We start from the raw sequence: 17,560 nt of genomic DNA, 5'->3' as shown, positions 1-17,560 counted from the left end.
TCCTTCCGGAATCATTTCTATATGGTTTTCGCGATCCGTCGTTGATTCCCTCGGAGCCATTTCGGAACTTTTTCTGGAGTATGTCGGGGTCATTTGGGGACTTTTTCGGGATCATTTGGGGGCTCTTCCGGCATCATTTCTGTATGGTTTTCGGGATCCGTCCGGGATCCCGTCGGGGTCATTTCGGAACTTTTTCTCGACTAATACAGGATCATTTGTGGACCCTTTCGACATCATTTCTGGATAGTTTTCGGGATCCGTCCGTGATCCGGACGGGGTCATTTCGGACTATTTCGGGATCATTTGGGGTACCTACCGGCATCATTTCTGGATGGTTTTCGGGATCCGTCCGGGATGCCGTCGGGGTCATTTCGGGACTTTTTCGCGACTAATACGGGATCATTTGGGAACCCTTTCGGCATCATTTCTGGATGGTTTTCGGGATCCGTCCGGGATCCCATAAGGGTAATTTCGGAACTATTAGGATATCATATGTGGACCTTTCCTTCATCATTTCTGGATAATTTTCTGTATCCGTCCGGCATGCCGACGAGGTCATTTCGGGATTATTTCGGGATCATTTGGGATACCTACTGGCATCATTTCTGGATGGTTTTTGGGATTCGTCCGGGATCCCGTCGGGGTTATTTCGGGACTTTTTCTCGACTAATACGGGATCATTTGCGGACCCTTTCGGCATCATTTCTGGATAGTTGTCGGGATCCGTTCGGGATCCCGTCACGGTCATTTCGGGACTATTAGGGGATCATTTGAGGACCTTTCCGGCATCATTTCTGGATAGTTTTCGGAATTCTTTCGGGATCCCGTCAGGGTCATTTCGGGGCTTTTACGGGATCATTTAAGGATGGCTTTCAAGATTCGTCCGGGAACCCGTCAGGGTAATTTCTGGACTTTTCCGAGACTATTTCGGGATCATTTTGGGAGCTTCCCAAGATCATTTCTGGATGGATTTCGGGATTTGTCCGGGATGCCGTCAGGGTCATTTTGGGACTATTAGGTGAGCATTTGAGGACCTTTCCGGCATCACTTCTGGATGGTTTTCGGTATCCGTTCAGGATCCCGTTGGAATAATTGCGGGACTTTTTCGGGATCATTGGGGTCCCTTCCGACATCATTTCTGGATGGTTTTGGGACATCCCGTCGGGGTAATTTCGGGACTTTTTCTCGACTAATACGGGATCATTTGCGGGCCCTTTCGGTATCATTTCTGGATAGTTGTCGGGATCCGTTCGGGATCCCATCAGGGTCTTTTCGGAACTATTGGGAGGTCATTTGAGGACCTTTCCGGCATCATTTCTGGTTAGTTTTCGAGATCCTTTCCGGGTCCCATCAGGGTCATTTCGGGACTTTTTCGGCATCATTTAAGATTGGTTTTCAGGATTCGTCCGGGATCCCTTCAGGGTAATTTCCGGACTTTTCCGACACTATTTCGGGATAATTTTGGGACCCTCCCAAGATCATTTCTGAATGGATTTCGGGATCTGTCCGGGATGCCGTCAGGGTCATTTTGGGCCTATTAGGTGATCATTTGAGGACCTTTCCGGCATCACTTCTGGATGATTTTCGGTATCCATTCGGGATCCCGTCGGAATCATTGCGGGACTCTTTCGGAATCATTTGGGATCTCTTCCGGCATCATTTCTGGATGGTTTTCGGGATTTGTCCGGGATCCCGTCGGGATTATTTCGGGGTTATTTCGGGACCTTTTCGGGGCTAATACGAGATCATTTGGGGATCCTCTAGGGGTCGTTTCGTGACTTTTTCTGTATTATTTCGGGATAATTTGGGGACCCTTCCGGCATAATTTCTTGACCAATTTCGGGACCATTTTGGGATCATTTGGGGACCCTTCCGAGATCATTTCTGAATCCGTCCGGGATGCCGTAGGAGCCATTTCGGGGTATTTTGTTACTTTTCCGGGATAGTTTTTGGACCCTTCCGGGATCATTACTGGATCTGTGCGGGATCCCATCTGGGTCATTTCCGGACTATTTCGGGATCATTTTGGGATCCGGGTTTTTTTGGGACTGTCCCGGGAACTTTTGGAGACTCTTCCGGGGCATTTCTGGATGGTTTTCGGGATCCTTCCGCGATAGCGTGGGGGTCATTTCGTAGCATTTTCTGGATAATTTCAGGATCATTTGGGATCCTATCAGGTTATCAGCTCATTTAGTTCTTTTTTTACTCAATTACAAAAATAAAATGCATTAGACAGAAAACAAAATTTTAAACAGATAACTTGATAAGCAGGCTAACGCGAATAGCCCATATATTTAAATTTCTCCTTGCGGACGGGGCCGCGGGTAAAGGCTAGTTAGTAATAAATCTTTAAGATAGGCTTTTCCCCACCTTTGAGGGAGATCTTATATACAATTCAAGGCTTGGGGATGTAGCCCAACCTCATACATTTGACGAAAATGGAAGCCATACAGGTACATGAAAGCCCCGAAAATCTCTGAAGTTGTGTAGGGCTCATGATATCCGGTTGTTGTTGTAGCGATAAGGACACTCCCTGAAGCCTTGGGGAGTGTTATCGATGTTGATAATCCTTTGCCGGATGCAGTTCCGGTACATTTCGGTACCAAGCCCAACCATATCGGGAACGATTTGGCATGACCACATGCGACCTTCTAGGCCATACAGCCCTCCCACCCGTTGGATCCATAAGGAGTTCGGGGTCGCTAGAGCCTCAGCTGATAATGAAACAGGATTCGCCACGGATAGGTGAGACTGACAATTGGGTTGGAGAAGCTATATATTGCGCTGGCAACCCTTGAAAGGGTTTCTCTACACAACCCCTTGAATATATTTGGTATTTTAGTCGCCTCTTACGACAGGTATACCTACCGCGGGTATATTCTTACCTATTAACCCGCTGGGGCCATGACATCCGGTCATGGATATTAATAGGGCGGCTTAAAGCTAATAGCACTTGCAAGTTTGTTTTCCCATTTAAGTCGAATCCTGCGGATCTGGTACATCCGGAAACGAGTGTCTATTGGAAACATCGGCCAGGTATGTCGTTTGAACTGAATCGCTCGGTAGGATATTTTGGAGCCCCATTACACCCTCCCACGATTTCCTTAAGACTTACCTATCTTCAATTGAAAACACCGAATCCCACCTTGTGTTTAGAGCCCCAGTTGTATGTGCCTTTTTAACATTTTCACACATCCACTTATAAAATCCTACAACAATAGTAGCAACATTACGTAACTCTTTTTACCACTAACAATAAAAGAACTAACATCAATGAGATAACAACCTAATACCTCTCTAAATACCCCCAAAACTGAATTAGCGATATCGGCAAAGAACTCCCCGCATCTTCCAACACTTTAAGAGCTTTAGGTCTATTAAATACATTGTTGTTACATTTTTCATTGCTGTTGCAGCAAACAAAACAATATTCGTACATTAGACTGATCCACAATCCATCTATGAAAATAAGCCAATAATATCAATTTTAAATTGTTTTTCATATTAAGCTTACCTTTCCACTCCTTTTTCCATGGCTTTCCACTTTAAGGTACAAGTTTTGTAATTGCAATATAAACAGCGGTACCAAATTCTAGGGCTAAATGCATTTCTCAAGATAAGGATCAACATTATTTTTTAATCTCCTTAAGTATAGGCCAAACTTCAAATTATAACTTTAATTGGATAACGGTAGTACGTAAAGGTATAAAGGAATCAAGATATGTGTGGACTGCTTTATATCAAAACTATCAATCTGCCCAACCGTATGCGCGATAACTTGGGTAAAAATTGAGATATCTTCACTAAATTTGGTATACTTACTTACTAAGCTGGGTGATACGTGAGTTGACCCTTTGATTCAGAATAGACATTTTTTAAAATTTTGGAAAACTGACGTGCCAACGCCCACATTAAAAAGAAAGAAATTTGAAAGTTTTTCAAACCGCAAGTCAAAAGACGTTGAAGAAATTTGGCAGGTGGGCTGGTCGCGCTGTAAAAGAACGGTTGACGACCACGCCTACTTTAATAAAAACAAACATCAAAATTTCGAAAAATGGCTTTTTCAGTGTAAAATACGAAATGTTTTATTTCGTTAAGCACCTTAACGTGCATGCAACCGGGCCTACGGAAACACAAAATGAAACAAAAAAATAAATTAGTAGATCTGCATTTTCATATGTAACACATCTGTCCGCTTTGCACTTGTTTTTGTGCATTCAACCATGCATTTATTGCGCTCGTTATTGAGGTGCTCTGTGTATCATACGTAGGCATTTATTAGGGACGTCAATTTTTTTTACTTATGCCATCTCTGGATTTTTGGATTTTCGGTATCCCAAAATAGTAGTCACAGGGTTAGTCCTAGGTTGTTGTTGTTGTAGCAGTGCTTCGCCCCAACCTATAGGTGCGTTAACTCACAAGACTAGTCTGAGGTCCTTATCTATTCCTTATTTTTCAAGAAACTAACTTGCAATATTGGACATTTTTTTAATTCAAAACAAGAAATACACTTAAAATTTTGTTGTTTTTATACCTTTCATGAAAAAGAAATGGTATATTAAGTTTGTTACGAATCTCAAAATTGTATGCTCTGAAAGGAAAGATGATATACCCACCAATAAGTAAACCGAAGTGATCAGGATGAAGAGCTGAGTCATGCCCGTCTCTCTGTTTGTATGCAAACTAGTCTCCAATTTTTGAGATATCTTGATAAAATTTGGTGAGCGGGTATATTTAGGTGTCCGATTAGACATTTGTCGGAACCGGCTGGATGGGGCCACTATCGCATATATCCCCCATACAACCGATTTTTCAGAAAAGATGATTTTTGTCATATCTTCCTCAATTTATCAGATTGAAGCTTCAAACTTCGCCATATGCTTTCGTATATTGCACATAATGCTGTATGAAAAAATGGATGAGATCGGTCATATTTGCAGCATATATACCCCACAACCGATTATTTAGATAAAAGCTTATAGTAATTACTGCCCCATTTTAACAGCTAGAAGCTTCAAATTTCACCGGATGCTTACGTATAGGGCATTCATTGTTGTCTGAAAAAATTTTATAGGTCGGTGGTTTATATAGTATATATCCCATACAACCGATTGTTCAGATAAGAAACTGTTCGTAATTTCTGCCCTATTTTAACAGCTAGAACCTTAAAATTTCATCATATGGTTTCGTATATAGCAAATATTGTTGTCTGAAAAATTCGAAGAGATCGTTCGTATATATAGCATAGGTCCACCACAACCGATTGTTCAGATAAGTAGCTTCGCAATTTCTACACCATTTTAACAGATAGAAGCTTCAAATTTCACCAAATGCTTACGTTTACGTCCTATGTTGTGGAGATAAGTGATTCATGGTCATAGCTATTTCGTGCAGACCACAAAAAACGTGAAACTTTGCATCCTCACACTAAGTACCTACATATTTTTTACTTTTTATTTATCTTCATAATCGCTTAGGTATGTACTAGGGCTGCGATTATTCGCATATTCGAATATCCGGATACCCATACGGATATCCGTTGACACGGATAAAATCCGGACGGCATGGATATCCGGTTAATATTCGTTTGTGAAACTATCCGGATATCCGGATTTATGAAGATCCGGTTAATAACCGTATTTTTGGATATCGAGTAAAAGCAACATATTGCAACGAATGTACTGCAATTCCTCTTATTTGCAACCTTCTGCTAATGTTCGAATCACTTAACTGTTGAATAAATAACTCTACTACTCAATAATGCAAAATGGCCTTTATTAGACTACTTTCAAAATAACACTTCTATTGCTCGACAGGTGGGTTAAATCTAAACTGATTCACGTGCCTCTACTGTTGCTGCCTTTTATACTGTCTGGTGTCCTCGTTGCATATTTCTAGGCTTTTCGTATTGAGAAATATGTAATATGATGTTAAACTATTTTCTTCTTGTTCTGGTGTAAGATAACAAGTGCCGATATCATTTCCCGACTCAAACAATTTCGTGTGGGACTAACTACATTTGCACTGAACGTCATGCTGAACATATACCCAGTAGATATTGCGGGAAAGGCGGCCGCGGCAAGGTCGTTGGTCAAGCTTCGTGATATGGGATATGGAATTTCTGACCGCGGACACTCTAGCCTTCTTACCAGTTTCGACTTTATCCCGGACAGAACGGACTATTGTATGCCGATAACTGCTCCCTATACAACCTTCACCACAGTCATTCCATCTAGAGAGGAGTGGGGAAGAGGAATTATATGGGGCATGGGACCGGTTAACTTGTTCACGGATGGGTCGAAGCTGGAAGGAGAGGTAGGTGGGGGGTCTTTTGTCAAGAGCTAAATTTAAGCGGCAAGTTCAAGTTGGCTGATCACTGCAGTGTATTCCAAGCGGAAGTTGCTGCGATTAAGGATGCGGTGGATGGAATGCTATCCAGTGCTACTACGGTTAGGGAATTTAACATCTACTCTGATAGTAAAGCGGCTATCAAGGCCTTGAGCTCAACTACAGTGCGATCGAGGGTGGTCTGGGAGTGCCTGACCTCGCTTGCGATTGCATCGAATTATTTTACAATTAAGATTATCTGGGTCCCGGGCCATAGTGATATCCCGGGTAACTGTCAAGCGGATCTCTTAGCCCGCATCGGTACAACTGAACCGGATGAAGATGACTGTAGGGATTTCGGGATCCCGCTGGCCACCTGTGGATTGCTCCTCCATAGCTGGGCCTCGAGTCAGCTCAGCAAATCCACTGCCGTGGATTTATCCAAAGTTGAAATCGGTATCATTCGGAGCTTTATCGTTGATACCCAACGATTCTCTAAGTAGCTAGATCTAAGTCACCTTTATTTTTAGTGTATGTGGTATCACAACAGACCTTCGCGTTGTCCAAGTTAGCTATCCTTATAAGGGAAGCTACCACCTAACCTAACCTAACTACATTTCCAGCCGTTGAAAATACCCTTTCAGAAGCTGTTGAAGTGTCAGGTACCGTAAGATGTATTTTGGGTTATTTCTGACAGATTGGGATATATGTTTTGTCATGGTCTTGCCACCAATTGATGGTACTAATATTGTGGTTTATTTGTTCTTCGAATAAGTAGCGCTGAAACTCGTCTTCCTCCCTTGTGTCACTGTCATTATCATTTAGAAGTATATCCATGCCCGTGAGTTCACTGTTTTCTGGAGCTTCTTCCTGTGCATTCATATCAGCAGTACCCATTTTACTGCCATTTTTTCCACAGGATTTTTTATTTTGTTATGAAAAGCATCGGTCTCAACGTGCTTCAACTGTTTGAGCCTCGGATCAAGACAATTCGCCATATGTGCAATACTGATATTTTCCAGAGATGGATCTTCAATGTCTTCAAAAGAAAAACGTCTTCTCAAGTCTGCAGCTACTTTTTCTTTGAATGTTTTTTCCAACATCGTATCAGTGTTCTTATACTCAGCTGAGCAGAGCTCACTGAGTATATTGACTTTGTTCGCATAACGGTAATCCATAACGGCATAAACTAATCGAGATATATATAGACTTCTATATATCAAAATGATCTGGGCGAAAAAAGAAGTTCATTTAGCCATGTCCGTCAGTCCGTCCGTAAACAGGATAACTTGAGTCAATTTTGAGGTATCTTGATGAAATTTGGTATGTAGGTTCCTGGGCGCTCATCTCAGATCGCTATTTAAAATGAACGAAACGAGACTGCAACCACGCCCACTTTTTCGATATCGAAAATTTCGAAAAACCGAAAAAGTGCGATAATTCATTGCCAAAGACGGATAAAGCGATGAAACTTGGTAGGTGCGTTGACCTTATGACGCAAAATAGAAAATTGGAAGATTTTGGACAATGGGCGTGGCACCGCTCACTTTTAATAGAAGGTAATTTAAAAGTTTTGCAAGCTGTAATTTGGCAGTCGTTGAAGATATCGTGATGAAATTTGGCAGGAACGTTACTCCAATTACTATATGAGCGCTAAATAAAAACTAGCAAAATCGGATTACGAACACGCCCACTTTAAAAAAAAATTTTTTACGTCAAATTTTAACAAAAAATTTAATATCTTATCTTTACAGTATATAAGTAAATTATGTCCACATTAAACTCCAGTAATGATATGGTGCAACAAAATACAAAAATAAAAGAAAATTTCAAAATGGGCGTGGCTCCACCCTTTTTCATTTAATTCGTCTAGAATACATTTATTGCCATAAGTCGAACAAAAATTTACTGACTCTTGTGAAATTTAGTAGGGGCATAGATTCTATGACGATAACTGTTTTCTTTGAAAATGGGCGAAATCGGTTGAAACCACGCCCAGTTTTTATACACAGTCGACCGCCTGTCCTTCCGCTCGGCCGTTAACATAATAACTTGAGCAACAATCCATATATCTTTACTAAACTTAGTTGACGTACCTATCTGAACTCACTTTATCTTGGTATAAAAAATGGCCGAAATCCCACTATGACACGCCCATTTTTTCGATATCGAAAATTACGAAAAATGAAAAAAATGCCATAATTCTATACCAAATATGAAAAAAGAGATGAAACATGGTAATTGGATTGGTTTATTGACGCAAAATATAACTTTAGAAAACACTTGGTAAAATGGGTGTGAAACCTACCATATTAAGTAGAAGAAAATGAAAAAGTTCTGCAGGGAGAAATCAAAAGCCCTTGGAATCTTGGCAGGAATACTGTTCGTGGTATTACATATATAAATAAATTAGCGGTACCCTACAGATGATGTTCTGGGCCACCCTGGTCCAGATTTTGGCCGATATTTCGAAAACGCCTTCGCATATACAGCTAAGGGCTACTCCCTTTTAAAACCCTCATTAATACCTTTAATTTGATACACATATTGTACAAACACATTATTGTCACCCCTGGTCCACCTTATGGCGATATCTCGAAAAGGCGTCCACCTATAGAAATAAGGCATACCCCCTTTTAAAATACTCATTAACACCTTTAATTTGATACCCATATCGTACAAACACATTCTAGAGTCACCTCTAGTCCACCTTTATGTCGATATCTCGAAAAGGTGTCCACCTATAGAACTAAGGCCCACTCCCTTTTAAAATACTCATTAACACCTTTCATTTGATACCCATATCGTACAACATACATTCTAGAGTCACCCCTGGTACACCTTTATGGCGATATCCCGAAATGGCGTCCACCTATAGAACTATGGCCCACTCCCTTTTAAAATACTCTTTAATACCTTCCATTTGAAACCCATGTCATGCAAACATATTCCAGGGTTACTCTAGATTCATTATGCTAAATGGTGATTTTCCTTTATTTTGTCTCCAAAGCTCTCAGCTGAGTATGTAATGTTCGGATACACCCGATCTTAGCCTTCCTTACTTGTTAAATTTCAGATGTTTATTAATAATTTTATATGAATGATGGGCTTCACTTTAGAAATTGTAATCTCGCTGTCACTGCTAAGCACATTTGTCGCAATTTTGCAAGGGATGAGTAAATCTATTAGAATATCAACTGCATCCCAGTCACTGTCGGAAATTGCGATATTTTGAGCGGCCTTGTTGTTGAAAATTGAAATATCAGCAATTACTGCAACAATAGAAAATCTAAGCTCATTAACTCTTTCCAACATAAAAAGAACTGGATTCCATCTAGTTGGACAACTTTGGATTAGTTTTTTAACTGTCTTCTCAGTTTGTATTAAATGTTTCTCCAGAGCATATGCACGTTTACTCGAATGATTGAAACTCATCACCAGTTTTAAAACCTTTTGGATGGATCCACAACATTCGGGCAGTTTCATTCCTAAATCAACACTCAATTGAAGTGTATGTGCTCTGCATGGATGACTGTTATGTCAGGGCTCAAACCCCGAACAGCATTTGCGTCCATACCATTCTCTTGAAGTGGATAGTGGCTCCATAGACTTATATCGATCCTTTGTTTTGAAGCGTTTTTTTACAATAATGGCACAAATGGCATTGTTGTTGTTTTCACTTGTTTGTAAAATTGTAGTTTTTTAATTTTTGACGTTAATTTAATAATCTAAACACATATGTATTTTGTGAATAATTTTTCGATGTTTGCTTCGGTCAATTCTGATATGCAGATATTCAACTTTTATATTTCAGTACACACGGATATCCGGAGTTTCCGTCTATGAATCCGGATATCCGGATAGTCTGATTTTTTGGTTAGCTATGCCGTTATTCGAATATCCGGTTTATCCGGATAGTTAAAAAATCCGGATGCAGTTTACAGCGCTAGTATGTACATCTGTTCACTCTATATCTATCTTATACAGTCGATTATTTGGATATTATGGGATAAGATTATTGTTCAGCCCCATTCATGAAAAGTATAAAGTCTTCGGCACAGCCCGTCGTTACTTGTTTTAAAATATATTTTTGATTTTAAAATAGACTTGATTTTAAAATAGCCTTGCATATACATATAAGTCAATACTAAATTGTATTAATGTTAAAAAAATAACAGTAACATGATATTTTATCTTAAAAGCCTTTCATTGCACACTAATTATTAGCCGAATTTCTGCCGAGGGCACGGACCCAGCGTCGAAATGCTTTTCCTAAAGTATTCTCATGTTGCTTTTAACGGGACTTGAACCCAGGATCTTCGGTGCGGTAGGCGGCGACCGCACGAAAACATGAGTTTTAATTCAAAAATCCCAGGAATTTGGCGTAGAAAATCACGGAATTCCGTAATTTGCATACCCAGTATTCATGAAAACAAGTGTGTATGTACTTCTCTTTAACCTTCTATTCACACCACTAATGATGGCAACGATTATTATTTTGTTTTGTTTTTTGCGAGTACGCATACGCGTTGTTGTTCATAAATTTGTTGGTTTTTTGTTGTCATTTCTAAATGGTTGTTTGCTCTTCACGGTTTTGTACGCTTAAGATTGACAGTAAAGTTGCATAGTGCAAATTTATTTCGAAATACAACCCAAACACGGGTAAAAATGGACAGAGAAGTATATTCATCTAAAGGCAGAAGCGTTACTGTTTGAATGGTTAGAAAGCCAAGAATCCCATCTGTGACTTCACATATGTATATTCATCTGGAGGGCTAATTCGGTTGCTGAGTTCAAATTCAATCTACAAGTGGCTGGTTGAGCGATTGAATTGTTATAGAGAGTTTTATTACTTTCGCGTGAACTGATTACATGATTACACCAGGCAAACTTAATTCGGGTCTTGCTTTATAGTCAGTTAGAAAGCCATTGTTTCTAAACAATACCACTGTTTTCAAGAACCATACCACTCTTTTATGACAGATAGCACATATTTATGTTCTATGTTCTATCGGAACATCCCTCTATCCAAATACAATCCCTTTAATCATTCGCCTGCCGATCTGCCTTAATCAACAGCGTTCAATACACTCCACCACTCCACCAGTACTACTATCTTACCAAGTTACGCTATGGTGACATTCAGTCTATTAGAGGTTTTTCTAGCCTGAGGACGGGATTTTGTGACGTTTACTGCTCATCGTGGATGATTTAAAGTTCGAACAGATGGCTCTCTATATCTGCCCGCACTTTTTGACTGACATCTTTGGTTTTATATAAAGGTAGCAGAAAACAGTTCCATACAGTTCAGTGCAGTCCAGTCCATTCCAGCTGATGACAGCATATTTGGGAATAGGTTGCTCGATATGCCCTTTTGCTATTGTCTGCTTCTCTGAGCGAAAATTCAGGCATAAAATATGTATTGTTCAGCATCCTCCCATAAATTTTGTCTACAAGTTTCGCACAGTTCAGCTTCTACGGGATTAAATCGATTTAAATAAATAAATGTAAGGCGCGATAGCCTCCGAAGAGATTTAAGGCCGAGCTTCTCTTCCAATGGGTGGTCTACGATTGTTCTCTTTAGTCAATAGGAGAGTGTAGTTGATCTCCTCTAGTGCCTTTTGAGTAAAGTTGGGATAAGTCAGTCTGAAAGCTTCTGCGAAATGGGGAAAACAAAATAAAAATAGAATAGAATTGAAATGAGTTATTTAAAACAAAAAATGCGGAGCTCCACACCGAGCCTAAAATATCAGTACCATATGTGCATTATCGTAGAATATGTTGTTGTTTTATTTCTCTTCAATATCAAAACAAACAGAAATAATAAAAATATTGTATTAAGTAAAGTTAAAAAAAATCTATAAAATCGTTAAAAACTCCCCTACTCGAAAGAGCACTTGTGCTACGGTACCCGTAGGCTAACAATGAAAACCTGTCCGACATACAAGAGAAAAGGAATATTCCGGCACTACCAGTTGAGGCAAAGACAGGTATAATTGGTCTCTCCCTAGGACATGCCTGAACGAAAAGCATCACTACGACCCATACACAGAGCTCAAAACTGGCTATATTCGCATACTCGTATCCTATGGTGCATTATCCATTTTATGGATAATGGCATCCGGTTGCAAGGCTACTCCAACTTGACTTCCATTACCATTCTATTCTAAGCATAAATAACTCACTGCATCCTGTTCTGCCAGATACGTGATACTATTCCACAATTTCAATACAAGTATCAAGGGATGTGAACAACCATTTCTGAGCAAAAAGATAGCCTAATCAGATTTAAGGAATGTGATTACAACCCTATCATCATATCAGATAGTATGAAATGTCCGCTCGAGTCTACGACAAAAAGCCTCATCTACTAACCACTACTACTTAACACTATACCCTTACAATTTTCAAAAAATGTAGATGCCTATCTACCATATTACTCAAACATTTTACTCAACAGTTATACTCCGGGCTCACAATGTGATCAGCCTTTGCTTGGGGAAAAACTTTATTGCCAATTTTCCAAAGAAGAAAACCGAATTACACCGAAGAGAAGGTTTTATTGCCAACTTTCCAACGAAGAAGACCGCATTACTCCGAAGTGAACGTTTTATTGCCAACTTCACGAAGAAGAGACGGGATAGCTTCGTTAAGTATGCTTTATTGTCAACTTACCAAAAAAAAAAAATCCCTTCGTACTTTTACTACTGAGGCTTCATGCCTGATAATTCTACTATCAACTGGAATCGCCAAACCTCAGACAAGAGCAATACAAATAAAATCGCGGCTTAGGCTCATTTTTCCGATTTGGATTTTGAATTACTCCACGAGCTTCACATAGATATGGGGAATGACCTGTCTGAGCAGTTCGAGACAAAATGAGATTTCAAACAAGCCGACTAACTATCATGCGTTAATGTAATTTTGACTCTGGAATAGATTATTCGTACGGTAGAACCAGACTGCTCAAGATCTAAGTATTCTTCGAGGGTTGAGTTGTTGGAGTCGTCGAAAAATTTATGTTTTTTGGGCATTACAATAGCAGCGGAAACCGACATGGTCTAGCGCAGAAAAATGCAGCTCCTTTTAAGCCAGTTGTGCGACTGGTCTGGGTAGACAGATATATTTGGTGCTTCATATTAAACTCAACTTCAGAATATCAAAGGATTGGCGTTCTCGCCAAAGTTTTCTATGTACACTGAAAGAAAAGGACTGGTAAGGTCAACAGAAATACGGGTCAATTCAACTGAAATTTCTGTTAATTTTTATCCATCGTAACTAGATGTTGAATCAACAGCGCACAAATCGTTGATTCGTAATTGACCGTTTTAGTCGTCAAATAAACAAAAAAAAAGTTGTTTCATTATACTTTACCCATAGTTTTGTTAAACTAACAATTGTTACTATCGCTCTAGGAATACCAATGAAAACTGTTAATATGAATGGGATTTATGTTCTTTGAAATTACCAGTGCAAACTGTTAAATTAACAGAGTTTATTGTCGAAAAGACACTACCAGTGAAATCTATTGAAATAACTGATATGTCTATTTTTTCTAGATTAATAGCATACAATTTTACATCAACAGAGTTTTCTGTTCATATGACATTAAAACCTGTGGAAAAAATAAAAGCCGGATAAATATATATTTAAACTTACGTCGTTTTTTTTTTATTTGTATAAATTACACATAAGTACATTTCATTTGTTTCGAGGTACCATCGACAGCTTTTTACTAAAGTATGTTGCCATATATATACGTAAATATGTGAATACATAAGTATGCATGATTGCTACATACAAATATATTTGCTACATACATATTCACACACACGTTAGTACATGCTCTAGCGAACCACATTGGCGTCGGATTCAAGAACTTTATTTCTACTTTTTCTTCAATAATTTTCACCATATTGTTAAATTATAATTATAGTTATATTTGTGTACGAAGATTTGATATAAAATGTTTCCATTTTCTTTGAATTTAAAACAAAAATCGGACAAATAAGTACATATGTATGTAATTACTAAGGGAACTTCAATTGGGCGTACATCAAATATGCTGGCACACATTAAACATTATACACTTTCTTTAATAATTTGGGGAAAAATATAATTAATAAATTATAAATTAAAAGAATTGCTGCAAATAAATGTTTTCATACATTTAAAGCAATAAGGGTAATCCCCGTTTAAAAATTCATACAAATTATACACTTTCATTAAACGCACTTTCACCAAATTTTGTTTTTTATAATTTATTTAATTTATAGATTTGAACATCGCCGCATATCACAGAAATGAAAATAGTAGTCATGAAACTTATTCTCTATTCTTTCAGTTGGAGCTCATTCTCAATTTCTTCTCTCGCATGTAGAGTTGCCACACTTGATTGTTTCGAACAAAACTTGTAGTATAAATGTTTGACATAACATTTTAAATAGAGAACTTGTAGTTGTAGAAAAGTAAAGAATCAAATCGCGGGAAAGTAATTCACCACTGGAGTAACTTTACATGTAATTCGACAAGTTTAATTCTCGTTAGACTTTATTTTGAAACGATTCACATTAAAAAGGATGTTTTTGGAAAAATCCTGTTCGTTCAAACAAAACTTTTGCAACAAGAGGGCGCAATTTTGCATTTCGATATCGCATAATATTTTTTGTACTGTTATGCACAGTAAATTTAAAAAAGGGTTTTTTCGTTTTGTATTAATAACTGAAAAAATTGTTTTGTGTTGTTTTCTCAATTTGTGTGTGTTTTTTTTTGATTAGGTTTTTTTCTTATTTTGGAGTTTTTTTTTAACAAGTGGCACCATCGTCATAAGTACAAAGTAGAGAGCGCAGTGAGCGTAAACTTCTCTTTGAAATTTGCTCATGCATTGACTGTTGTTCGCTGTTGAAATGACCAGTGAGGTCAGTTGTCTTAACAGAAAAATCAGTTAGATTGATTAGGAGTCTGTCAATTTTACAGAATTTTGTTAACTTAAGAGCGAGCAGTTCTCGTCTGGTAAAATTACTAAACTAAAACTCGGTCGAATTTACCATAATTCGTTCAATTTCACCGAGTCTCCGTTGAGTCAAGAACAACAGAAGCGATTTGTTGATTTTCTAGCACCATTTCTTCCAGTGTAGCTCTAACTGAGCAGAAGAACATACAACGGGAAAAATCTTAAAATTTCGCGTTGACTAACGATGACATTGATGTATGAATATTTTATCGTTTTTGCTGAGCTGTCACATGTGCCATTGTTTTGACGTCTCACTTTTGTCATGTAAACTAAATTTACATTAAAATGGATTATGCAATCCATCAAGTTAGAAGGGTTCTGTGTTGGTTATGCCGTCAACACATGTAAATGAGTTCACTTGCCTATACATAAACCAGTAACTACCTACACATTCATACATTTCAGCTAAATTAAAAAAAAAAAAAAAACGCGAAGGTTCTTAGCCATATGTTGTGCAATTTCATGTTATTTTGTTATTCATACAAATTCGTTAAAACATTAATACACACAAACGTAGATGGAAACATTGCACAAATCAAAATTTGTATTTTAAATTATATTTTCATTTGAAGAGCGTGTGACTACTGTTCAGAACCCCTCCATGTTCTTTATTTACAGCAAGTTGATGGTTATATTGCGGGTATTGATTATCCTGCCTACGAATCGGTGCCAAAAGGACTCTCATTCAATTGTCGAAATCGTCTTCCTGGTTACTACGCTGATACGGAAACACGTTGCCAGGTAAACTATTACAAATTATATGTATTACCGAAATTTATAAGGTTTCGGGAAAAAATACGCACGTGTGTACATTAGAGTGGCCCTTATTAATCAAATAACAGATTTTTTCCGGTCTCACCCCTAAGAATGCTACGAAGAAGGTCAAAAATATAACAAATAATTTTTGGTGTCACATAGGGGTCAATATTTAGTTAATATTTCTCTATGGAGACTCATAAAATTTAAATATAATTTTTGCCTTTGGAATGGCGATATCACATATAAAGTTTGGTCTGCACAATAAATAAAGGTGTTGTTGCTGTTGTAGCGATAAAGACACTCCCCGAAGGTTTTGCGGAGCATTATTGACGTTGATGGTCTTTTGCCGGATTTAGATTCGGTACATTCCGGTAGAAAGCACCATGAAGGTACTAGCCTGAGCATCTAGCGAACAAATTAATACGACCACATTGAATCTTATAGGCCTTCCCGCCTGCACCGCAGTATTCTATGATGAACTTGGGATTGTCAGAGCCTCGCATGCCTAACATGTGTATAATACATTCATATTTGTAAGAGGATTTCCCTCGCGTATGTTAGGTTGCCTATTGGGTTGCGGAAGCTTTGTATTGCACTTATCAACCACGAATAGTGAATTGGCCGAATACCGAATATTCGGCAACGCTGTCGGCCGAAGCGCCGAATATTAGGCCGCAGAATATTCGGCACGAAATACATGCTTGTTGGGGCGAGTTAGTTATAATGAATCTTAGTTGTGATGAATCTAATAGTACCGATGACGATTCTTCTCCATTTCATAAGAAAAGAAACTTGAATGAAATACACGACAGTTTCTGGAACTGCTTTGAGGAAGTCGCTACAGATAATATGCGAAATGCTAATGATGAGGAGGACGTGGAGAAGAATGCTGTCGCAAACGAGTTGGATTTTTATTTGAAAACAGTTCGCGTAGAGCGGAAGGTGGTTAGTAAACGAAAAACAATACCCAAACCTTTCGAAATTTGCTAAAGTTTATCTTTCTTCTCCTGGAAATAGCGTGTATAGTGAGAGGTTATTTTCTGAGGTTGGTAACATCTACGATGAAAAGCGTAATCGTTTGCTACCCAAAAGAGCTGAAAAGTTTGTTTTTATCCGTCATAACTTACAACTGATGAATTTTAAATACTAAAGTGTTGTAATTGGGAAATAAATACATAATTTTGAGTGATATAACGTGTCTTTTTTACATGATTTGGTATTCGGTATTCGGCCGAATAGTTCGTATTATTCAGCCGAATACCGAATAGCAAAAAAAGTGGCCGAATAGGCCGAATACCGAATAGTTGCCGAATATTCGTGACAAATCTACTTGAAACCCTCGGTTGAGGCGAGTTGCACAGGGATTCACGATTAGATTACCATATAAAGACTTAATATATTAAAATATGAACTTTAACCACTGCGCTACATCCCTTAACCGGTTTCAATCAGAGCCAAAAT

General features: G+C 38.5%; 1 protein-coding gene across 1 annotated transcript in view; it reads left to right on the top strand.

Moving 5' to 3' along the window:
- LOC137233899 (nuclear transcription factor Y subunit gamma) overlaps positions 1 to 17,560 on the top strand; it is a 62,363-nt gene that overhangs the window by 39,263 nt on the left and 5,540 nt on the right. The window contains 1 exon segment of the mRNA XM_067757422.1: positions 15,959 to 16,081. Coding sequence (XP_067613523.1) covers positions 15,959 to 16,081 — 123 coding nt within the window.

The sequence above is a fragment of the Eurosta solidaginis genome, chromosome 5 (assembly GCF_040869045.1).
Source record: "Eurosta solidaginis isolate ZX-2024a chromosome 5, ASM4086904v1, whole genome shotgun sequence".
In the NCBI taxonomy this organism is placed as follows: Eukaryota; Metazoa; Arthropoda; class Insecta; order Diptera; family Tephritidae; genus Eurosta; species Eurosta solidaginis.
Note: the sequence above shows the minus strand (reverse complement) of the source record. Positions and strands in the feature narration are given on the sequence as shown.